At 40.3% G+C, this 24801-nt stretch overlaps 1 protein-coding gene and 2 long non-coding RNA genes across 3 annotated transcripts in view; 1 reads left to right on the top strand and 2 right to left on the bottom strand.

Annotated features, from left to right (window-relative positions):
• The window catches only part of LOC119912796, an 18954-nt gene extending 4139 nt beyond the window's left edge, over positions 1-14815 (bottom strand). Inside the window, exon 1 of the long non-coding RNA XR_005446249.1 lies at positions 12713-14815. This is a non-coding gene — a long non-coding RNA (uncharacterized LOC119912796). The remainder of the gene's footprint in view (positions 1-12712) is intronic.
• A 3-nt stretch (positions 14816-14818) lies between these two features.
• LOC119912028 (gastrula zinc finger protein XlCGF42.1-like) lies at positions 14819-21704 on the bottom strand (the record flags this gene model as incomplete). The annotated part of the gene is made up of 2 exons (XM_038731001.1): positions 21372-21704; positions 14819-15424 (listed from the first exon to the last, which is right to left on the bottom strand). Coding segments are annotated over exons 1-2 (699 nt in total), but the record flags the coding sequence as incomplete, so codon positions are not given.
• Positions 21705-21961: 257 nt separating this feature from the next.
• Positions 21962-22923, top strand: LOC119912793. The gene is made up of 2 exons (XR_005446246.1): positions 21962-22394; positions 22735-22923. It is a non-coding gene; the product is annotated as an uncharacterized LOC119912793 (long non-coding RNA).
• Positions 22924-24801: the final 1878 nt, after the last annotated feature.

Raw genomic sequence — 24801 nt, 5'->3', positions numbered from 1 at the left:
CAATCTTGGAATATACATTCAATGGTTTTCTCAAACACAGTGGCCAAACAGATTAATTGGAAAGGAGTAAAGGGAAAAGAAATATTTTAAAGAAATGCTGACAAGAACTCTGTTGATAAGTATTTTAGTATACGTATTATATGTGGAGGTGACTAGTAGATAAACTAGCAGGGCAAAAATCTAAATAATCATTCATTAGTTGTAATCGCGGTAAAATGTTCACTTAATTGGGATTTTGATTTTAGGTCAAATCTTCCAGCCCTAGTCTAGTCCAGCCCCCTTTAAAATTACTAATCTCTGTGGATTTTATGTAATTTGTGATTGCCATTATCAGTTGAGTAATCACACATTCTTTTATCCTTTGCAGAAATGAACACATCGGCCATCCCCCACTCTTCCACTACTGATGATTTGTTGGGTGTCATGTGAGGGTTATGACATTCCCACTTCTCCACTTGCCTCATCAATGTTTCCCGTAAAGCCACCAAACAATGTGTATGAACATTTTACAGTTTTTTATGGGTTTCACATGACTAGTTGGAGTTGGATATTGTATTTTGGCTATAAAATCTTTGTTATTTATACCATGGTCATGGAAAATGGTTAAAATCTAAATGTCCATGCTTTTTAAATTCAAAAGAAAAAAGTAATCGAGTTTAAAATGCAAGGAAAATGAAAACGAAAGTAAAACAAGAAATCTTAGTGTACCTTAGTGATATACCAGTCACTATTTGTTAAACATTATATAGACCAGCTCTTGCCATAAGTTCTGTGGTTGAAACTATCCCAGTAACCCTTTGGCTTCTCAGAGTTATCTAGTAGTAGGATCCATAGCACTTGGTGAGTCATGCACAACATCTGATGGTAAAAATTTTAACTATCCCTTTAACAAAAAAAATCATATTTTTGTATATGTTTTGTGGGTATAGATCAAGGTTATGAAAGAGGCCAGAGGTGGTGTGAATCCAGGCCAGAACTAATAAATGGAGCTGGCCCAGTGCCAGTCCAGATGTGAAAACCGGATCCTCAACAGTATCTTAGAGACTCTGGGCCAGATCCAGTATGGAACTGGTCCAGATCTGGCCCACATTTTTCCATTCAAAATGGAGGAAGGGTTTCTATATTTGTATGACAGGATTAAAATTTTAGGTCATTCTACTCTGGTCCTTAGTAACAAATATACCTAAATGTAGAAGTTAATTTTATATTGGAATATTACAAAGAACTGGTTTAGAGCTCTCTTTAGTGGCCATAAGATCACACTAATGTACATTCAAATACAAACCAGAAGCCTTAGAATACCTCTTGATTACATCAATTGCAACAGAAATTTGTTTTTTCATGAATAATGTGGTGTCATCTGCCAGCTGAGTTATAATTAATTCTCTGAAATGGGGCAACACTGCCTAATGCAGCTAATTATGGCACATATGACAGCTAGATTAAATCTAGGGGATGTACCACCCATAACTTTAACAGAACTGTTGCTACTCTTATATTAATTAATATTTAATATCTGTACAGAAAAAATCACCAAAGTGAAATTTCTTTAAAGACTAAGATGAACTGATGCTCCACTGTATTGAAAGCTTTATAGAAGTCTAAAAATGAAACAAACCCATTATCATCAATAAAATCTGCGTAATCCAGGACATCTAGTCTAATATTATTTGTAATTTATCTTTGTTTGGTTTGGGAATTAACATGGTCAGTCCTTGAGTCATGGCGGTTGGAAGAGATTCTCTTTCCATGCATTCGGCAAAAACTTCTAATAAAAAAGGAGCCAGTTTGTTAGCAAAAGACTGATATAATTTTGAAGTCAGTCCATCAGTCAGTCAGGGCCGCCAAGAATTTTGGGCCCCATGATAAAAAAAAATGTAATTGGACCACCTCTGCACAGCTGTTGTAACCACTTCTCTAAGACTTAACTGTCCTATCAAAAGCTTTACATAACTGTAATTAAAGGCTTGCAAGTGTCAATATTTACTGCTGGTGATTTGACCATGCAAGTCTGCATACAGGATGCAGTTCACTATTTGCTTCTCAAATAAATTGCCCATCATGATGGAATAATAATAAAGTCTGTATCTGTAGATGTCATTAATGGCCATAATTCAATTTAAATGAACATATCAAACTGGATTATTTCAATATAGTCTGTAACTTACATGGAGGCTGAGGTAAGCTGCTGTCCAGCATTCAGTACAGACAGGTGGTTTATTTCATAATGATCATTATGGGAGCAAATAATTTGTGTTTGAATATCTGTCATTTTGTTATGGTAAAAAGAGCAAGAGAGACAGAGTTTTTCTGGCGCATCTATTGACTGCATCTAAACACCGTCACTGATACAGTATGCTGAGGCAGGACTAAACCATTTCATTCAGATACAGGGTGGTTGGTCAATATGGAGATTCACTTTTTTGTCAATGGAGATTTTTAACTTTTACTGCCAAAAACTGGTAAAAACAAAAAGATCATTAATTTTATTATTATACTTGAAATATATTTATAATCGATGATGGTTTATATAATGTACAATTTTATATTAGTTTATAATTATTTTTTGGGAATTGTCCTAACCCCTCCATAAGGCGCCCATGCCATCAGTACCTTGTGATTTAAAAAAAATGTTTTTTTGATGATTAATTTTTTTCTTAATTTCCTCAGGTGTGATAGGTTTATCACATAATTACATTTTGTTCTCATTTAACTGTCAGAGAGTTTATAAAAGGACACAGCTGATTCTTGGTAGAATTTAGAGCTATATCAATCTCTATAAAAGTTACTACAGTAACATTAATTTGAAATCCTCTTCTACAACCCCATTAATATTTAGTCTATTAATATTGTTACTTTTAGAATGATGTTAGCTAATTCCACTTTTTCCTCCTCTAATAATATATATTTGGGTTCCTCTGAGATAAAAAGATCTTTGTTATTACCTCTTCAGCTCTTCCGGATTTGACTTTTATACTACCATATTTTCTTAAAAATTTACCAACCTCGATTTTTTAAAGTTGCCAATTATGTCTGAATTGTTTTTCTTCTTTAGCTTTGGACCAAAAAATGAGAAATCAGAAATGTAACCACTTCTTTAACTTTGTTGCTATTGAGTTTCCAATACACTAACTGCTCAGCACTTTTAACAGTGGATAATTTTATCTTAATGTCTATAGCCTTATGACCGTTGGCCATAGTTCCACATCAATAACATCTTTATTAAAGTTCTCGGAAACTAACCAAAAATGAGAAGGTTCCACTGCAGCCCGCAGCAGCCCGCAGACAATAGTGACGGAAGTTGACATTAGTTCATCTTCCATATACGGTTCGTCCCAGAAGCCATCGTGCACAAAATGTGATGACGTTTATCTCGGGCGCGCGGCCCACGCAGAGCCGTTAAATAAGGTAAGTGTCTGAGTGCACAGATGCACTGCCAGTGAAGCTTCATGCTAAGACGGCTAGCTAACCTTTATACATGTCATTCTAAAAAGGAGACAGTGATGGACTCTTGCCAATGGTAAATATAAATCATTAAATCATGCCATACTACATTTAAAAGCATTTCTATGGAAATGAGCAACATAACGCCAGCTTACCTACATCTAGCCTGTACACGCTACAGCTCTGTCTCCAGTAGCTGAGTGCTGGTCGGATCCGTCTGAGTGATGGGATTGTGGGCGTGGCCATACGGTCAATGCAAACCAATGATTGGTCAGTCAAACCCACCAATAAAATCTCTTATTTCGACCATTTTTGACTCACAAACGTTTCGACTTGCAAAACTCTCACTTGCAAAATGGTTTAACCTGCAAAACTTTCCGACTCGCAAGGAAAACCTTTCGACTTGCAATCAAAGAAGACAAATTAGCAACTGAAACTTTTTGTGACACAAAAAGACCGGTTTGTTTTTAATTACAAACTTGATTTTTGATTGTAGTACGATAAATATGCTTCTCAAAACACGTTTTTGCTTGAATTAAAAATACACAAAAATACCTTCATAGAATATTCCCTGAGGAGGAAAACTGTTAATAAGACCTCCAATATGTAGAAATCATTTCTCCACTTAGCATCATGAAAATTGATCCACGGAGCTCCACCACCATCCAGGATGTTCCCCTCACTCTAACATATGGAGGAGAGAGGAGCCCCATCTGGATCCCTGTAAGGACGTCTGTTACCAGGCAGAAACACTCTGCTTGTTGATTGGTCGGCTGATCTGATGGACAGTAAAAGTGGAAACTCTAATATTAATATTTCTCCACAAGTGTAAAAGGGAGTAACAGCAGAAGCAGAGGCTCTGAACGTCTTCATGTTGATTCAGCAAATGAAAATGATTCCGTGTGTGCGGAATCCAAATCAGAAATGAATACTAAAAACTCTGTCCCTTTGTCTGTTGTGTAATGGTAATTCCATAAATATCATCTCCAAACATATATCATGTAACATTGGACTAAAGGAGACTCGTGTAATGTGGCACTGAATCTGAACATAACACATAAAGCATCTCTGTTCTCTGTTATCCAGACATCAGGGACAAGGTGTCTCCTTGGGATGATTGACCCTGAAGCTGGATAAATAACAGGCTCACTCAGCTCTCCTTACTCATTCGAGCATACATGTACATGATGTATGGGTGTTGCTGTGAGCCCTTCTGAAGAAGACTTGAATTAAACACTTGGATCTGAAGGGGAAACCGTGCAAGGCTGGAGTCTGGTACTCTGGACTTCCAAACAATGAATGTGAAGGCCAACGCCTGACTGGCTGAGGCTCCCTCACCGCCTGTGATCCATAAGAAGCTGGTGGCTGGCGACACTCTTTTTGGTATCCAAGTGAAACAGTTCCTGCTTCCAACATGGTGAGTGTGATAGACGTGTCAACAGGCATGGCTGGGGTTGTACTGGGCAGCTTCCAGGTGTGAATGTATTCAAAGCCTTCCTGCAAATGATAGCTTGCTCTCAGTGAAGCTCCTTGAATAAATAAAAAAAGTGACAACCCTCAGGACTCACAGAAAACTGAGGGATAGGATGTAGTCATAGCTGACTACAGACAGATGGAAGAATGTACTAAAAAAAAATGTTGACACTCCTGTTTATTATTGGAGATTTCCCCATCCTGACATGTTGTGTGATTCCTTATGCTAGATCTATGATTGCTACAGGAATTTAATTATCTATGGACCAGTATAAGCAAATAATAACGGAGCTGATTCAGTTGAGTGGATCCCACCATGGAGTGGTGAAGAAAATGAAATAGTCTGGATAAATAATAATAATAATAATAAGGCTCACTCAGCTCTCCTTGAATCCAACAATGGCAATCCTGTATAACCAACAACCCAACGAATTTTACAATTTTGGTATATTTGGAGGTGAGAAATCAATTGTGTATGTATCGAATATTGGCAGTTTTTGATGGTATATGCGCAAACGTATTTGGAGTTGAAAAGCTCCACAACTGCTGCCGGGGGACGAGCCAGCCGGCCGGCCAGTCAGCTCACGGAGCCCTCATTCCCTACAATCACACTGCAGCCAACGCAGCAGGTGACTCCAGCAACTACGGCAGAGGAAACCAATGCTGTAAGACAGTTTTAATGTTTGTAATTTAACTAACATCTAAAGACATCTGGCTTCTGATGTACAGAACATTCTTGGCTTGTGAAACTTGAAAAAAATTAACAGAAGTAGTATGAAAGGGTACTGTTGTTGCTTTATTATTATTATTATTAGTTCAGACATTAACATTTATTCATTTAGCTGACGCTTTTATCCAAAGCGACTTACAATTGCTATATATGATAGAGGTTGTACGCCTCTGGAGCAACTAGGGGTTAAGTGTCTTGCTCAGGGAAACAATGGTGGATGGGTCACAGTGGGGAATTGAACCCGGGTCTCTCACATGAAAGGCATGCGTCTTATCCACTGTTAGTGTATAGTTGTGGATACATTACCTGGTTTTTATTGCTTTTTTAATATAATTCTTATTTAAGCACCAATATACCAAAACAAATTCCTTGTAAGTCAAAACATACTTGGCAATAAATCCGATTCTGAGTTTTTTTATTTTGGGGGCCTGGCTGATATATTGGAGCTCTGCATGTGGCCAATGTGCTGGGGAGTACTGTGCAATCTTGTCATTTCTGGTTCTGGTTATTTGATTCAATCAGACTTTCACAAGAACAAAGGTTTGTTCAGACTGAACACAAATGTCATCTGTAGCGTTTTTGTACTCCCTGTTTATTCAGCGCGTCTTGCTCCTCACTCCACACTGGATCAAACCACAGCAGTTTAACCCACAGGCATCCAGCGGACCTGGTTCAGGCCTCTTAAACATGTGGACTTTGTGATTTTTTTTTTCAAGTGTTGGCTTGTGATGTACAGAAAATTCTTGGCTTGTGAAACTGGGACTGTCATTGCTTTATTATTATTATTATTATTGGTTTTGCTTTCAGTCTGAACAAACCTCAGATTCAAAAACACATTCAGCAACAGAAAATAACAACAGATCAAAATACATAACTACTCTATATACAGTTAACACATTTAAAATCTGGAAAAGAATATGTAAAGTAACAAAGGATCAAGACATGACCTGTATGAGAAAAACATCACGGGACCCAGATTTTCCTGCACAAAGTATGATGTTTCTAAGCCATGGAAAGTTGAGGGCTCCACAAGATTTTACTTAACGTATAATGAAGGAGTGGACTCTTCTGAAGATACAGCTAATAGAAATGGTCTCTCTGATAATCACTTCTGTTGATATTTGCAAATGAGAAGCTATTTGAGAGAAAAAAGGTACACATGAGAACTCCTGGAGATCTCCACCCCTTCTGAGATACACGGTAAAGATTCACCAAAGCCACAACCCCGAAAACACAACTGGACATATCTACCAAATACTTCAGGAAATAAAACTGAACATGTGTACAATACTATACTTAAGCAAAACAGGAAATGTATCAATGATGGGTATTGACACTATAAAGTATATACAAAAGAAAAGAAAAATCTAATTTACTCAACACCAGTTGATTATTAAATCCAGTTACAGCCGTTTCATTTCTGTGGGTAGCTTTATTCATGAATTCCTTGGGCAAGAAAATGGTTCTACATTGGTCTCAAATTTGTTAATGCTAAGTGCCAACTTGCCAATAATCTACAACTTTCAAGTGGTAAACACGTTGAGTGTCTGTAGCACATCAAACTTTTTTTAGTGTCCTGCCCGATGCAGACTGTGATTGGTTGGATCTACATAAAGGGACACTGACAAGTACATCAGCTTTATGGAAGGTTGAACATGTCGAACAACAAAAGGCACCAATACAGCCAACGTTAAACGGTAAGTTAGCCAAACCAAAGCCTTCTCACCTTCCCCCCCTCACACGCTGCTCATTAATAATTCTTTAGTTTGCACGTATAGTTTTTAAAGGGCACATGCGAAAGCCCGGTGTGGGCATGGATAATGAGTCTGCTCATTATTTTTCACACACACAGTACACTTTTTGTTTGATTAAATCGCACCCTTTTGAGTTTATATAGTCGCACAGGTTGACATCACGACCCTTTGCTTAGCCACACCCCCCTTCGTTAGTGGTGGTAAGTCTGACAAACTGTCGGAACTGTCGAACCTTTAGCACGGCACTGCCGCTGTCTAGTACTTCACTTCCTGGAGAAATAATGTCTAACAATTTGAACAAAGTGTTAGAGCATTGTGCATTTGAAGGTTATAATTCAGGCTGTCAAACTGTGTGACACAAATAAAGAATGAAGCTGTAATCCACAGCCTACTTTTTTCTGGATATGTTTTAGGTTTTGGAAAGGGAATCAATCGCAACTCTCCTTTTAACCTCTCTGGGTACTGACTAACTATTAAGGGCCCCAGGAACAGCATTTTATCATATCTTGGGGAAAAATGCTAGTAAACAACTCCTTTTGACCACGGGTAAATGGAGCGCAGCAATGAAAGTGTTGAACCTCAGTTAGAGAGAGTCATATACTGCCAGGTGCTTATTTGCGGCGTGGCATAGCTCAGGGGCAACTGCAATTAGAATCATCATGAAGCCCTAGACAACACAATAATCAGGGCAGGAGGACGAGGCAGGCAGAAACAGCTCGCTTGACTTACAAAGAAGTGTGAGAGCGTTTGTGGCGTTTCAGGGTACTACTGCGTGCAAACACATTGGTCACATCCGAATGGTTTCTCGCCAGTATGAACACGTCTGTGGTTTTCTAGGTCACCTGATTTAGAATAAAATTTCCCACAATGGTCACAACAGTATGGTTTCTCTTCAGAGTGAGCACGTAGGTAACTTGATGTAGGAAAAAATTTTCCACATTGGTCGCACCAGTGCGGTTTCTCTCCAGTGTGAAGATGTTGATGAATTGCTCGGTGAACTGATGTTGTGAAAGCTTTTCCACATTGGTCACAGCTGTACGGTTTCTCTCCAGTGTGAATACGCCTGTGCTGTTTAAGTTGACCTGATGTAGTGAAAGCTTTCACGCATTGGTCACAACTGTACGGTTTCTCTCCAGTGTGAATACGTTTGTGTCTTTTAAGGTGCTCTGATTTACCAAAAAGTTTCCCACACGGTTACACATGTATGGTTTTTCTCCAGTGTGAATACGTCGATGGGTTTCTAGGTGAGCTGATTGAGTGAAGGCTTTTCCACATTGGTCACAGCTGTACGGTTTCTCTTCAGTGTGACCTCTCTGATGAATCTTTAAAGATCCTGCTCTTGGGTAGGATTTGTCACATTGCTGACAGTGGTGACGCTCGAGTCCCTCCCTTTGTCTCAATTTCTAAAGAAACAGAAAGACATGCAGATAAAAAGATAGTGAGATTTTATGCTGGAGTGAGCTATCTAGAACCATAAATGGCTTTTATAGCAAGTCTGTGGAACATAAAACAGCTTTTTAGTTTGACTAATGCATTACCACCTGTGAGTGTGCCTGGGTAGCACAGACCTAGACTTAATTTGATTTGCGACATTTTCTAGTTGAACAATAAGATTCTTCCTCTTAAGAAAAGGTCCATTTCTATGGTTCCATCATGTTGTCAGATCTTAATTCTCTTAAAACTTTAAAATTCTCTGATCTAAGTGTGAATTTTTGTCCGTGGCCAAGTTATAACTTTGGTACAAATCTGAGCTTGCATTCAAGCCTTTATGGTAACTGAAACGGACCAGAGCGAGCTGACCGGCAGGTTAACAAGTTTATCCTGTCATTGTCTCTCTTTACAAAGACTAGGGGTGGCTGTAGCGGGTTAGAGCGGGTTGCCCTTTAATTGGTAGGTCGGCGGTTCAATCCCCAGCTAGACGATGTCAGGGTAAGATACTGAACACCCAAATTGTTCCGTGTGTGAATGTGTGTATGTTAGCCTAATTGCTCAAACAGAAACTATTTGTGTGTGGCGAGTGGTCTAGAAAGGCGCTAAATACAGAGCATTTACAAGTGTTGCAGTATGAGAGTCCTGCCTGAAGAGAGGCTATGAAGTCTTCATGTTACTGATCTCCAACACACAGACTAACTAGCTACCATTAAGTGAAGGTTTACAATTCAGAATGAACACTAATATCAACACCAGCAAGAAAATAGGGAAGACTCCTGCGAGCACCATCCATGAGAGCTCAAAAACAAGAATGCAAAGAACTATGGAAAGGCTGGAGTGCTTCAAGAGAACAGCCAGGCTTTATCACCCAACAAAATGGGGGCGGCCGAACCCAGGGCCCCGGCTGGTAGGGGGCCCACTTTGTGGACTATGAATTAAATAACGGTACATGACACTGCACGGTGGGGGGAGAATTCAGCAGCTCTTATCAAATGAAACAGTCCCTTCACTCGTGGTTTCAATGGTACCACAACAATGACAATTACCAACAAAACACACTAGATTCTAAAGAGACACACTTTAATAAACATAAATCGCAAAGTAACATTTGTATTTCAAACAAATGGCAAAACATATTAGCACATTTTAACAAAACTCCCTTCACACTCATGCATCATGGGAATTCTGAGAGACGGACGCAGGCCGTCTACGGTGTCCACAGTGGTTTATTTACGGCGTCAACTTCCACTGGAAGCATTTCAGCAGCGAAGCATGCAGCCTGCCCCACGTTAATGACTTGTTTTTAATGGTTCTTTTGTGCTTCTACTACTTTCTTCAAAGCTCTCTGTGGATCGCTTTCGTTTCTCGTCTTGACGGGTGCATCTAGCAAATACCACAGGGAGCATTTCAGAATCACTGATTTAACTGTTTATTGTTGATGTACGATCGGAAGTCTGTAACGGGTATTTTATTTTGAAGATTGACCAAATTCTCTGCCGTTTCTGTGTCTGACTTCCTGCCCGGTCCATCTGCTCTGTGCTGCTTGACGCTGGGACGCTTCCTGGACGCACTGCAGAGCTTCTGGTGTGAGCACAAACATTTAGTAGAGAGGCTGCTCCGGCAGCGGCGAAGCAGACTCTATGGACTCTGGGGTCGTGTAAACTTGGTTAATATGACTTTGTAGCAGGTAACAGTATTTCATATGCTGGCTTGTTTAAGAGCAACGCAGGCTTCTTTCTAACAGGCCACCAGTACTACGGTGAGCGCTCACAGTTGTATTAGTAGAATAATAAAACTGAAAAGGTATTTGGCTGATTTTCTAAATGTTTGCATCTGCCCAGCTCTGTGACAAGCGCCCGAGACCAGAGCTGATCTGCGTAACTGCACACAGCCTGGCTGACAGCTAACTGCAGTTAATGAAGCAAAATGCAGATTACAGACTGGTGAAGTTATGAATGTCTGAAAGGAACATGTAGCAAAAAGTAGATAACTGGCCCAAAGAAAAAACTCGAGTAGGCTAAAGAGTAAATGTACACTTTTAAAAAGGAACGTGAAAAAGGTGCCAATAACTTAGCCTATTTTTTTTTATTTAGCAAATTTGCGTTAGGCTACTTGTGACAAGTTACTACACACCGTGCTGCAGGCGTCCTCGCTGCTGTCTCAGGAAGGCTGTAAGTAACAGCAGCACAAAAGAAAAGTCTGTAATATCGAGGCACTTTGCTGCACCTGCCTCAAGCCAACTCTTTTTTCTCCCTCAACTTTTCAGCTCCACCTTTGCATGTTTTCTATTTGCCTACATGATTTTTTGTCCACGTTTCAACCGTTTATTTAGGTCTAATGCAGAGTGTGTCATCATGGAGACACACTCCGCATTGCCGGATAAAAGTGAGGGGGACAAAACATAGATTTTTAAATTTGGGAGGACACATGTCCCCCCCATGTATAATGGCTCCTACGCGTATGAATAAACAGCAGAGCTGAAACATTTCTATTAAATATCTACAGGCCACCGAAATATTCTGTTGTTTATTATTGTAACTGACTTTGAACATTATTTATTATGGGTATGGATATTATAATAGCTTTATTTATATAGCGCTTTTAAAACAAAACATACACAGATATCGTCCAAATAAACTGCTGTGTAATCTCAAAAACAACTGATGTTGACGGCTCGACAAAGTTTTTCTGGTGAGTACAAAACGTCTAAATCAGTCTGTAATGGGGAAAAGTGACTTAACATGTAGGCTACTTTGAATTATTCTATTAAATCATGTACTATGTTAAAAGTGGAGGAACGCCCCACGGCCAAACTTCAAAAGAGGATGTTTTGAAAAGCTGAGCACCAGTGGAGGAAAACTAAACTCCAGACTGACTCTGAACTCCACAAATACTCTTCAGAGCTGAAAGCTGCACGACGATCATTCAATAATAACGCAGGCAGACTGTTTGTCACTGTGAAAAACTCACCAACACACGAGGAAATATAATGACTCTGCTTCACTTTTCACCATCATTGTTTGTTCTGCGCGCTCCCGACACAACACGCGCTGCCCCGCGCATGTGCCGCGCGGGAAAACCCCGGAACAAAGAAAAGAGAAACGCTCGTGAGTTTTTCTTTCAGCTTCCTCTCTTCAAGATGAAAACAGGAATCACGGAGACACTTTGGAAATCAAACCACGTCAACACAAACCCTGGAGCGGGTTTTCAGGCTCTGATCTCTAACAACAGAATGAACGGATGATACACGGACCCTCGAGACTCTTCCTCGTGTCTTTAGTCTCGTGATGAAGTCATGAACACTGACCTGAACATCGGTGCTATCAGAGCACGAGGCTGCTGTTTGGCTCCTGTGGTCCGGGTTCTGGTTCTCCATCGTCCTGCAGGTCTCCGCTGTGACTGGTGGACCGTGTTGTCCTGGACTGAGTCTGGATTCTGGTCTCGGAGCTCTTCAGGCTGAGATCCAGGAGCATTGCGGGATCCCGTGGAGCCTTCGTGTTCTCGCGATGTCACTGTTTGAAACAAAGCAGCTTCTCTGTAGCTGCTGAAGTTGGTTCAGCGCGTCAGACTGCTGTGATGATTTTACTGAAGTCAGCTGTTCTCATCAGATTTGACTGACTCTGCTTTCTGGTTTCATTAAAAATAAAACTTTTAAAACTGCAGCTGCTTCAACATACTGACTAGAATGCAGAAATTCACAACAGCAGACTTGAGCCGACATGTACAACTACAATTGGTTTTGCTTTCAGTCTGAACAAACCTCAACAGATACAAAATAACATTCAACAACAGATCAAAATACACTACTACTCTATATACATTTAACATATTTAAACTCCGGAGACGAAAATGTAAAGTAATCAAAGGAACAAGAAATGACCTGTTTAAGAGAAACATCATGGGACCCAGATTTTACTCCAAACAGGATTGATCATGCTTTCAAGCCATGGGAAGGTGAGGGCCCCACAAGATTTTACCTAACGTATTATGAAGAAGAAGTGGACTAAAGATACAGCTAATAGATTTGGTCTCTCTGGTAATCACTTCTATTGATATTTGCAAGAGAGAAGCTATTTGAGAGAAAAGGTCCACATGAAATCTTGGAAACCTCCACCACTTCAGAGATACACAGTAAAGACTCATCAAAGCCACAACCCCAAAAACACAACTGGACACATCTAACAAATACATCAGGAAACAAACTCCAGCATGTAAAATGTATCAGTGACGTATATTGACCCAATAATGTCTAAACAAAATCAAATAAAAACAGTGAATACAGATAAAAAAAATAAAGAATAAAAAAATAAAAATAGTACTCAAGGAGGAAAATGTGTTTAAAAACATTCTGTGGTTCAAACTTCACAGTTATATACAGAATATTGGCTGATTCTTTGTGTGATAATAAACTGAAAATTGTTTAATATTTTATTTACCAAGCAATTTCTTGAGGAAAAAAACCTGGCAGACTACTGGACGGTGAGCTAATATTCCATTGTAGCGCTGGTTGAATAGTGCCCGAAATATTTACTTACAAGAATATTAAAGATTTTTTTTTTCCTTGAATCATGAATTACAATATTGACCACAATAATTCCAATATGACATTTTCTCCAAAAACGTGCAGCACTAGTTAGTCCAACTTTTAATCAGAAATGGGCTTAAACTGCACAGGGTAAATTTGAAGTCGATTTTACTAGTTCTCTAGGCCATTAAATCCAAAATGGCCGACTTCCAGTTGGGTGTCAGGCATTGCTCTAGGAGGCTTTTCTTGTATGTCTAGACATGTACCACAGATATTTCGTACGCTCATTAGGGGGCGCTAGCGAGCCATTTTACACGCCCATAAAATACATAATTTTTCTTTCCCGCCTCACATGTGTGCAAAGTTTCGTCTCTGCCTACAAAAAAAAGAAGAAATCCTTCAGTTTCAATAGAGTCCTTGCATGTTTTGTGCTCAGGTCCTTACAAAACACAATAATTTCTTGAATTTCTGGGGGGGGTGCGGTTAGTGTGTAAAGCCCCTTTTCCACTGAATGGTAGCGGCCGACTTCACTTGACAGTCCTTGCTGTTTTTGGGTTTCCATCGGGGAAAAGTTGTACCTGTTGGTACCTTTTTTCGTATCACCTCTGTCGAGGTTCCATGCGAGCTGAGGTGATACTAACGTGACGTAAAAACACGGCAGACTGCTGATTGGTCCGAGAGAATCGTCACTATTCACTGCGTCATCATTGCGCACGCCGGACAGAGGGCCAGCAACAGAAAGTTTCACATTTCACACGTTATTTCTGCACTAAATCTACTTCTGAGAAGTTTCGAGGTGAGAAATCAACTGTGTAGATTGCAAATATTGACAGTCTTACGAAAAGTGATGGCGGAACAAAAATGTTCTTGGAAGTTTTCAAAGTTGAGGAGCCCCCCAAGTGGCGGCGGGGGGGAGCATGTGCCAACCCGTGGGAGGAGCATGTGAGGCCGGCCATCTTTACCAACTAACTTTCTTCATCTAAATCATCAACCTGCCATTTGTGAGTATTATTTAATTGTTGTGAAATTTTTTTCAAAACGAAGCGGAGTTAATGCATTTGTGGGCTTTAAGGTGACAACGCTGTGAAAAAGCTTTCCCGCATTGGTCGCACGAGTACGGTTTCTCTCCAGTGTGAACACGTCTGTGCTTTACTATATCACTTGACGTAGTGAAATCTTTCCTACATTGGTCACAGCAGTACGGTTTCTCCCCTGTGTGAACACGTTGATGGCATTTTAGCTCATCTGATCTAGTGAAAAATTTCCCACATTGGTCACACCAGTACGGCTTCTCCCCAGTGTGAACACGTCGATGGACATCTAGTTGACCTGATGTAGTGAAGGCTTTCCCACATTGTTCACAGCAGTGCGGTTTTTCTCCAGTGTGAACACGATGGTGCCTTTTTAAGTCACCTGAAAAAATGAAACTTCTCCCACATTGGTCACAACAGTGCGGTTTCTCCCAGTGTGAAGAAGACGGTGTTTATTTAGGCTACTTAAGCTGCTGAAGGCTTTCCCACATTGGTCACACCAGTGGGATTTTTCCCTAGTGTGAACACGTCGATGGACATGTAGGTGACTTGATTGAGTGAAAGATTTCCCACATTGGTCACACCAGTACGGTTTTTCCCCAGTGTGAACACGTCTGTGCTTTACTAGATTATCTGATCTAGTGAAAAGTTTCTCACATTGGTCACAGCTGTACGGTTTCTCCCCAGTGTGAATACGTCGATGGACATGTAGGTGGCTTGGCATTTTGAAACTTTTCCCACATTGGTCACACCAGTATGGTTTTTCTCCAGTGTGAACACGATTGTGCCTTTTTAAGTCACCTGATGAAATGAAACCTTTCCCACACTGGTCACAGCAGTGCCGTTTCTCCCCTTTGTGAATAAGATGGTGCTTATTTAGGTCAAATTTGCGAATGAAAGCTTTCCCACACTGGTCACAAACGTACAGTCTCTCTCCAGTGTGAAGTCTGAGATGAAGCTTTAGATATGTAGGGCATGTGAAGGATTTGTCACAGTGCTGACAGTGGTGACGTTTGGGTCCCTCTCCTCTCCGTTTCTATAGCACAGACAGACAAACAGAGAGAAAGACAATAAGTGAGACGTCCTCCTGAACCATAAATGACATTTAGAGCATGTCTGTGGAACATAACCCACAATGTGTCCACAGAGGGACCTGGGGAAATGGCATTAAAGGAACCGCTCTAAGCTGGTTAGAGTTCTAATTATCGGACAGATCTCAGTTTGTATGTTTTAACCAATCCTACGTGCACAGCAAAGTTAGTCACAAGTTCAACAAGGTCCTGTGCTTGGACCGATCTTGTTCCCCTCAGTTAGCTAAACTTCAAGCATGCCTTAAAGATGCGGTTAGCAATTCTAATCCACAACACATATTTTTGTGAAAATCTCCTCACAATGACTTAACCACAGACATTCAGCTTACTTTCTAGTTCACCAAGACATCCTGCTGTAATGATGTTGGCTATTACGACAGGATACTGTCTTTCCTCTCTGCATGTTAGCTTCAAGTTGATTTTGCAGCAGAAGCTGTAACAGTATGCTAACCCAAAATTTAGCTCCGTATGAAAAGTGCAATGACATAACTTCTGTTATGAACTGGAACTATAGAAATTAAAGTAACTTGAAGATTTCCAATCCCAGCTTCTTGTAAGCTTTTACAGAAGAGCAAAATAAAGCAAAAAGAGTGTGAAGCAGAGGGCTCTGCAGCAGTTGGTTAAACTGCTCAGAAGTTCATTGGTACCCATCTCCCAAGCAGTAGCGAGGTAAGGTGAGATGGGGTGCCTGCAGAGCACATATGATATTAGAGGACAGTAAGTACCCAAAGCCACAGCCTGTTCACATTGCTGCCACCCGATCGTACCACCAGACTGCAGAGCAGCTTCTTCCCTCAAGCTGAGACTCCTAAATTTATGTTCAGCACCGCACCATGTAAAATAGTTATTTCTCTATATAACTTGAATGTAATGTTGACTTTGTAAGTAGCATATACTGTACAACACACTTAATCTCATACAATCCTGACTGTAAAAAAATTTTTCCTTGTACAAGGGCTTCAAACAAAAGTTTTTTTTCAAATTGACTAATGACAATTTTATTCACTTAAAGCCCCCTCCAGCCAGTTTTAACTACCGATTTTGGTTAATGTTCTTTCTCAAACAGAGAATGGGGGTGTGGTTAATAGTTGGACATAATACATTACCATGACAACCAAAAACTGACCAGCTGGAGTGTTCGCTAACGATATGCTGTCACTACACTGTAAAGTTTAGTACACCTTACTGTCTGGCAGGAGTAGCTATTACTTACCCATGACAGAAACTAATGTGCGCGTATAAGCTGTTATCAATCATACAGTCGATGGTCCTGTCACGCACTGCACACGATAACTCACTACGTTTTATGGTGTGCTTACTTTACCGCGGGGTGTGGGGGGTGCCTCCGCAGATGCATTGGTAAAACGGTCGTCAGCAAAATGCATGTTGCAGACTGTATATAAGACGGTGGCAGGTGAAAGTGCAACGCGTTTTCTGTCAGCTCTCCTCCAATACCGCACGCACAAATGAAAACCAATGGGAGGAAACTAAAAAATAAAATGAAGACCCTATGTTAGCCAACTTTCTGCAATAACTACGCTAGCTAACTACATCTGGCTAAGTACAACTTAGTTAACTAGAAAGGCAGCAACAACATTCAGACACAGAGAGACATACCTACCGTAAGTTCTAAGTAAATTACATGATAAATTGGTTAGCTAGCTCACAACGATGTTTATCGGTTTGATGCTCTGACTTAACGAGGTGTGACAGTGCGCCTACGCAAGCTTGGAGAATGATGTATGACTTATGGAATTACTATAGTCATACGTCACAACCCCGTTTTAACAACCAAGCAACTTTTGCAAGTTTGAACACAAAATTAATCTATTTGTCAAAAAACATTTGGCAAACTATGTGGGCAATCAGCATTGTAAGGAAATGACTCAGAAAAACATGAAATATCATGGAAATGTCAAAATACAACACTGGAGGGGGGCTTTAAAGATTAATTATTAAGATTAAAGGGGCTATATGTAGTTTACTTAAATAAATCACTTTTGTTTTATTGCCTGTGTGAAGGGGTTGTAACCTCACAAAAAAACGAGCCCCTTGCCTGTTTTTTTTCCTGTTGCCTCTGACGGCCAGTACACCCGATCCTACGCAAACATTTTCCTCAAAATCCATTTGCTGTTACATTCAAGCACTTTCCGTGTACACAGCAACACCAGCGCAGCTAACAACATGTAGAACACCAGAAAACGCCCGGCTCCCAAAACAAACTCCACATAAGGATAAAAACAACAATATAGTTCTATGTGCTGAAGCCCTTCTGGGCAAACAAGAATGAGATCGACTTAGAGTGAGAACACTGTCAACATCAGAAGGGCTTGAATCACGGAGAGCCCTCTGCTTTGTTTTGGAACTGACGAATAAGACAATAAGACAGAATTTAAGTATATTTATAACATTTATTGCCTATATCATAAGGTTGTAACGCCACCTAAAAATTGAGGCATTCACCAACTTTCTCAGTTGCTGTAACAGCCTGTATGGACCAGCAGTTTTCTATATGAAGGACTGGTCAGATTTCCTGCGAAAAGCTATGACGTTTATGTACGCAGTATTACAGCAAATCATGTGACACACAGTGTGATTTTGTGTTTTAGTTGGTTTAAACTAGATAATGTGAGCTTGCCTGCAATGATACGTGTGATTACTTTCACCGTCCACTTGATCAATACAACAAAATTGAAATAGGCCACAAGGGAACAAAGATGAAGAATAATGTTAGTACTGTAGGCGGTGTAGCACAGGCACAACCTGGAGAAGGAACTGGTCTAAATGACTGTATTTGTAAAACATTAAATTGAAAGTATATTGTTAATTTAATAGTACACTAAGTTTTAGCTAAATAGTCAGCTAACGTTAGCCAAACCCACACGCTCCTTGAATTTTCCCTGTTGTCTTCTCTTACCGATCCCGCTGCTGGCGGCGCATCTCGCTCTTGTTTTTCAGGAACGGGGCTGTTCAAAGTGGCCATAGAGCGACCGGCAAACAGGGTTAATCCCGTTACTCCTGATCGCCACTCCGACTATGTTTTGGACGATTAACAATGAGGGTCCGGCGGGGTGGGAGATTACGGTCGGTTGTATTCGTAAATCATTTTCCGGTTCGCACGGATCAATTTTTTGGAGCGTTTAAGAGTGAAATAGGCGCTCGGTAGATCCCACCGCAGACACCCTGTCATAAGCTATAACAAGTTAGAGACCAATGCAGAGCATTTTGCTTGGACAAGGATTTAATGAATAAAACAACCCACAGAAATGAAACTGCTGTAACTGGAATTTATATTCATCTAGTGGTAAAATAAATAATAGGGGTCGACCAATAATCAGTCTGGCCAAATATCGGCGCAGATATTCAGCATTTTTCCAGTAATTAGCATCGGTCATTTTAAAAACAGATAGCCGTTATTAATTTTAAAAAATGTTCTCCTTTGGCTCTGCTGCAGCCGCCTCTCTGACTGTAATCACCGCTCTGTGTGCTCAGTGTCCCACAGTACCAGCAGCTACAAGCAGAACACGACCGATATATCTGCCAAACGAACATGTAAATAAACATGACCATGTATTAGTAATAGTAGCCATGTAGTATTCGATGCATTCAACAGCAGCTCACTGTATCGTAGACAGCATGATTTAGAGCCAGACGTTTCTCGTAGCTTTAGTCAGAATTAAAGAGCGCTCACTTCACCTTCGGATCATCATTCAAATTGTTTGCGGAAGCTGGTAAAACATTCACAACCCAGCAGCAAAAACCCGGACTGGGTTCTGCGACTGACTGGACTGGAGTGACTGGACTGACTGACTGGACTCCGTGAGTTATCAGACTCGTTTTTCTGTACCATGATGTTTTGTTTTTGTTTGTGACTGAGGTTTATTCATCTTTTTTTGCTTTGACACTGGACTGAATATATTTTTGTGTTTTGGAAATTAACTTGTGCTTTACTTTGCAATTGTGTTTTTGTGTGAAATCTTAAATACACCAACATTTTGTTTTTTGCTAAGCTTTTGAGTTTGTGGTGTTTCTTTCTTTTATGGTCATTCAGTGGGAGGGTGTACGTTCTTTTGAAATATCCTTTGTGACATTTGATTTAAAAACAGTTGACCAGTATCTCACTGCCAGGGGAGAGACCTGGCTGCCACCCCGAATAGTAATAATTAAACCTGTGCACTCGAACCGTCACAACATGCTTATTCTCTCTCACTCTTTACAGACAGCTGAAAAAGTTCCAGTAGCAAATATTTATTGATGTGAAATTGTTTACATGTTCACTTTGAGACTAATCTATTTTATTAACAATCCATTTAAGAAAAGGTTTTATAGCCCACATACATACCAGCTTTCAATATCAGTCTGTTCTAAGTCTGGTTTATACAGTAAAAGGTCAAACAGCGTTATCACCACATAGGCTCTATTTACTGAATGTCAAGGAATGGTACTTCTACTAAGTGCATTAAAATATTAAAGACTCTAAACGTTCATAAAATATATACTTCGAATCATTTATCACTATTGTAGTGTTTAAAAGCATTATTTGGAGGTGGATGCACTTCTCGAGAGGCAGGCAAAACTCGGCATAACACCGGCTCGCACGCCGATCAGCCTATTGTACTAACCTCAGAGCCACTGCCCTCAGTCTCGTCTGCCAATTTGTTCGTATCTCTGGCTTTCTGAATTTCAGACACTCGCCCATTCTGAGTCGTCGTTAGTAGCACGTCAGACATTTTCTTTTCTAACAACTGAACGATTCGCGCAGAGCTGGATGCCAGAGCTCGTGCACCGCGAACACTGACGTAAACAGTAACGTTACCTGTACTGCCGTAAAATAATAATCTTTATTTGTAGAGCACTTTTCAAAAACAAGTTACAAAGTGCTTACCATCAGAGTCACACCAAAAGGAGTAAATTGTTAAGTCTCACACACACACAAAGTATTCATTTATGATGTTGCGGCATTAATTAAATCCTACGAATGGACAAGTAAAAATTTAAGACCTTGGTAAACGAAATTTAATACTTTGGTAACTAAATTTAAGACTTTTAAAGGCCTTATTTTTGGAATCTGAAATTTAAGACTTTTTTAATACTTTTAAGACCCCGCGTGTACCCTGCTCAATGGTAACGTTAGCTAGTTAGGCTGTGTGCTGTAATTCACTTGAAAGATATTTAATTAGTTTAATGATTTAATTAGGGTTAGGGTGTGAAAAATAATTGTGACTAGTTGACTAATCGAATAAATAATTAACAGATTAGTCAACCACGAAAATAATCATTAGTTTTAGCCCTAATATCCAAACATACATTATGTAGCTAAAGTTATCAGAACGTTGTTCCTGGTTTGCAGTCAATGGATCTTGAAGCGACGCCTGCGACACATCTGGCACCAGTTAATACAGCCACCACTTAAACCGTCACACCGGCCTGGTTACACTATAAACTGTAAAATCACAATTCTGATTATTCCGTTAAAAGAAATGTTAAGGTAGACAAAGACATTTGCTATTACCACGGACACAAAGTGATGTTTATTTGCACTTTATGTCTGTTTGATCCAGATGAAAGCAGCTGTAAATGTAAAGAGTGCGCGCGCTCCCGCGTACGGCCATCTTCACCTTTGTCCAGTTTTAGCTAGCTAGCAGGCGAACATCAGCAGGCTACATGCTACAAGAGACCTCCTCCTCCTCCTCCTCCTCCTCCTCCTCTCCGGTTCCGACCGTCACATTAAGTGTGGGTTCTGTAGAGATACGGGGTTCTGATGGCTCCACTGTTGAATCCTGCTACATTACATCTTGTTTACAGTCAATATGAAGCTACGTGTCGGAACCAGGCCGAGCTAACGCCACGTTAGCTTCTTGTTAGCTGCTAGCTGTGTTCATGAACACTGACCTGAACATCGGTGCTATCAGAGCTCGAGCCTGCTGTTTGTCCTCCGGGGACGTTGTTGCTCCGGGGCTCCGGGTCCTGGTTGTCCTCCTCCATTCCGCTCTTGTAGTGGTCCTGGTCTCTGAGATCCAGCAGGTCTCCTTTGTGACTGTCGGAGCTCTTCAGATATGAGAACTCGTGGACGGCCGTATTCTCGCGACCCCACAGGCTCTCGCGCGATCATAGAAGCCGCCGCCCCTGAGAAGAGTCCATCTTTACCCCGCTGTCAGCTGTGATTGGCTCCAGCCCCGCGACCCTGTACGCGGGATGGATGGATGGATGGATGGATGGATGGATGGAGTGATGGAGTGATGGATGGATGGAGTGATAGATGGAGTGATGGAGTGATGGATGGAGTGATAGATGGATGGAGTGATGGAGTGATGGATGGATGGATGGATGGAGTGATAGATGGAGTGATGGAGTGATGGATGGAGTGATGGAGTGATGGAGTGATGGATGGAGTGATGGAGTGATGGATGGAGTGATGGAGTGATGGAGTGATGGATGGATGGATGGAGTGATGGAGTGATGGATGGAGTGATGGATGGATGGATGGATGGAGTGATGGAGTGATGGATGGAGGGATGGATGGATGGAGTGTCATAACAGCGGCAATTGTGCAGCGACTCTTGTTTGAGATTTGAACAGCGTACAGACTCTGGAGGATGTTGCACCAGAATCTTTTGCATAGTCTCCAGCTGTAACAGGTATATTATATTCTGAAAGAAACTCCCCAGATAGCAGCTGACTCTGGGCCGAATCCGCCTCCAAACCGGCAGATCCGTGTAACAGTCACGCCCGTTTTACTGCCCCGTTCCGGATACGGCCCGCATGTAGTCTGTGTGCACTCAGGATCGGGCGTGAGCCTCCATCAGTCGGCGGAATCATAATAGTTCTGGCCCGGACTCGTCGGAACGAGCGCGCGAACTGTTTCTTTCTTTGGATCAGTTCGGACTGGAGGCTTTGTGGAAAGAGTTTATAACAGTAAGTTGAACGATGTTACAGTCAAACAGTTTAGTGTGATTGTTTTTAATAGTGGTGTAATGCTTGTTAACATCGTCACATCGGAATGTTTTGACCGGGTTTTAACTTCTTAAAATGGCTAAAACTGTTGAACAGTCATTGGCTAACGTTAGCTTTTTAGCTGGGTTAGCTAAATTAACTGAATGAACGGATAGCTAAGCTAGCTAGCATTAATAAACAACTTTGTGTGCAGCTAGCATAAAACATTAATGCTGTTTAACGTTAACGTTAGTTAACTTACAACGATGTTGTAACGTTAGTTTCCAACAGCACCAACTGACAGCAACTGTCTCCTTTTTAGGTTCAATCTTTTCTTCAGCCCTGGATTAATAGGGTAAGTTAAGTTAATGTAAGTATTTTTTTCCGACTTTGATTTGATCTTAGCTATAGTTGAGCATAACGTTATAAAGTTATGGTAAGTTAAGTGTTTAAAAAATCAAAGCCATCTAAAGAAGTTGGAATTTTCATCTGACATTAATCAAAACGTAAATTCATTATGACAAATAAGGTCTATGGGCGGGAAATCTCCTCTCTCCGTGTCTTTTCATTGACTTTGTATGAAATCACACCGCGGTATTATGGTTGAGGAGCAGTTCCTGATTCATTCTGGATATTTATTTGGGGCGTTTTCCGAGGGATATAGTGTGCTATGTTAAGCTTACCAAGTGTTTACCCTCAGATTTCTGTCAGGAGCTGTAAGAAATGTTATTTGTTTTGTCTAGAGGCTGATGGTTCTCAGTAATTCATCAAATTTTACAGTTAAAAATTACAATGAGGTTCATGATATCAGTACACTGAGATGGCTGGCAGTGGTACAATCAGCATTACTCGTTCTTTTTAATTTGCCTCACATTTTCTCTTGTTGTTGCAGGCTTTGTACATAACGTTACTACCACTGGGGTTTGTTCCAAAATCACAATGCAGTGCAAACCTGTAACATTAGCAGAGCTGAGCTCCTGGGGTCATTTGTCATGCAGGGTAACGTTACCCACTGGGTCTTAAAATAATTTAAAAACTCATTGAATTTAATATTCTCAAAATAAGTCTCTTACATTTATTTCCAAAGGTATTTTTTGTTGTCCTTTTCATATGATTATATAGATACAGGTAACGTTACACATAACTGTCAAATGTACAAAATGTTTTGTGTGTTTTTACTACTTTTTACATTTTGTCTGACTTCCGGTCAGCTCTGCTGTACTAGTAACTTCACCACTGATCTGCATACAGTGCTCTTTCATCCTTATTTTAGCAACGTTCACAGATAACATTCTGTTAATAGTATTTACTGTTCAATCTTGGAATATACATTCAATGGTTTTCTCAAACACAGTGGCCAAACAGATTAATTGGAAAGGAGTAAAGGGAAAAGAAATATTTTAAAGAAATGCTGACAAGAACTCTGTTGATAAGTATTTTAGTATACGTATTATATGTGGAGGTGACTAGTAGATGAACTAGGAGGGCAAAAAATCTAAATAATCATTCATTAGTTGTAATCGCGGTAAAATGTTCACTTAATTGGGAGTTTGATTTTAGGTCAAATCTTCCAGCCCTAGTCTAGTCCAGCCCCCTTTAAAATTACTAATCTCTGTGGATTTTATGTAATTTGTGATTTCCATTATCAGTTGAGTAATCACACATTCTTTTATCCTTTGCAGAAATGAACACATCAGCCATCCCCCACTCTTCCACTACTGATGATTTGTTGGGTGTCATGTGAGGGTTATGGCATTCCCACTTCTCCACTTGCCTCATCAATGTTTCCCGTAAAGCCACCAAACAATGTGTATGAACATTTTACAGTTTTTTATGGGTTTCACATGACTAGTTGGATATTGTATTTTGGCTATAAAATCTTTGTTATTTATACCATGGTCATGGAAAATGGTTAAAATCTAATGGCTGGCAGTAATCATCTATCAAGACAAACTTATCGCTTGTCGCTAATTAAAACGTTATCTTGTGTGTTTAGGCCGTAGAATCTCGTGTGTCTCCTGGCTTTAGCTTTATATGTAGAGTATGGTATCATGAATGTGGTATATATCTTCTCATCTCTCTCAGGGAGAAAGAAATCTTACTTTCTTACTATCAACATTACTAATGGTACATTACACTATGCAAGACTGATAGCAATGTCAATGTATTGAGCTTTTTAACTAAGCCACACTGTTGCTATTATTAGAGTTTAATACTTCTGCATTCATTTAAAAATAACACCTGTGTCATAGGTGTGTGGTTACTGTACAGTTACTAGAAACTAATCACCTGCACCTGCAAGTCAACTGGAGTGAAGTTTCTTGTTCCTACAGTTGTTAAAGACAGAAATGAGCTGTAAAATGTGTTTTAGATTGAATGTTAGTTTGGC

This window comes from Micropterus salmoides, unplaced genomic scaffold, assembly GCF_014851395.1.
Source record: "Micropterus salmoides isolate LMB-PRFRI ecotype aquatic unplaced genomic scaffold, ASM1485139v1 Ms_hic_scaffold_2, whole genome shotgun sequence".
Taxonomy (NCBI): Eukaryota; Metazoa; Chordata; class Actinopteri; order Centrarchiformes; family Centrarchidae; genus Micropterus; species Micropterus salmoides.
This window is presented reverse-complemented; position numbering and strand designations above follow the sequence as displayed.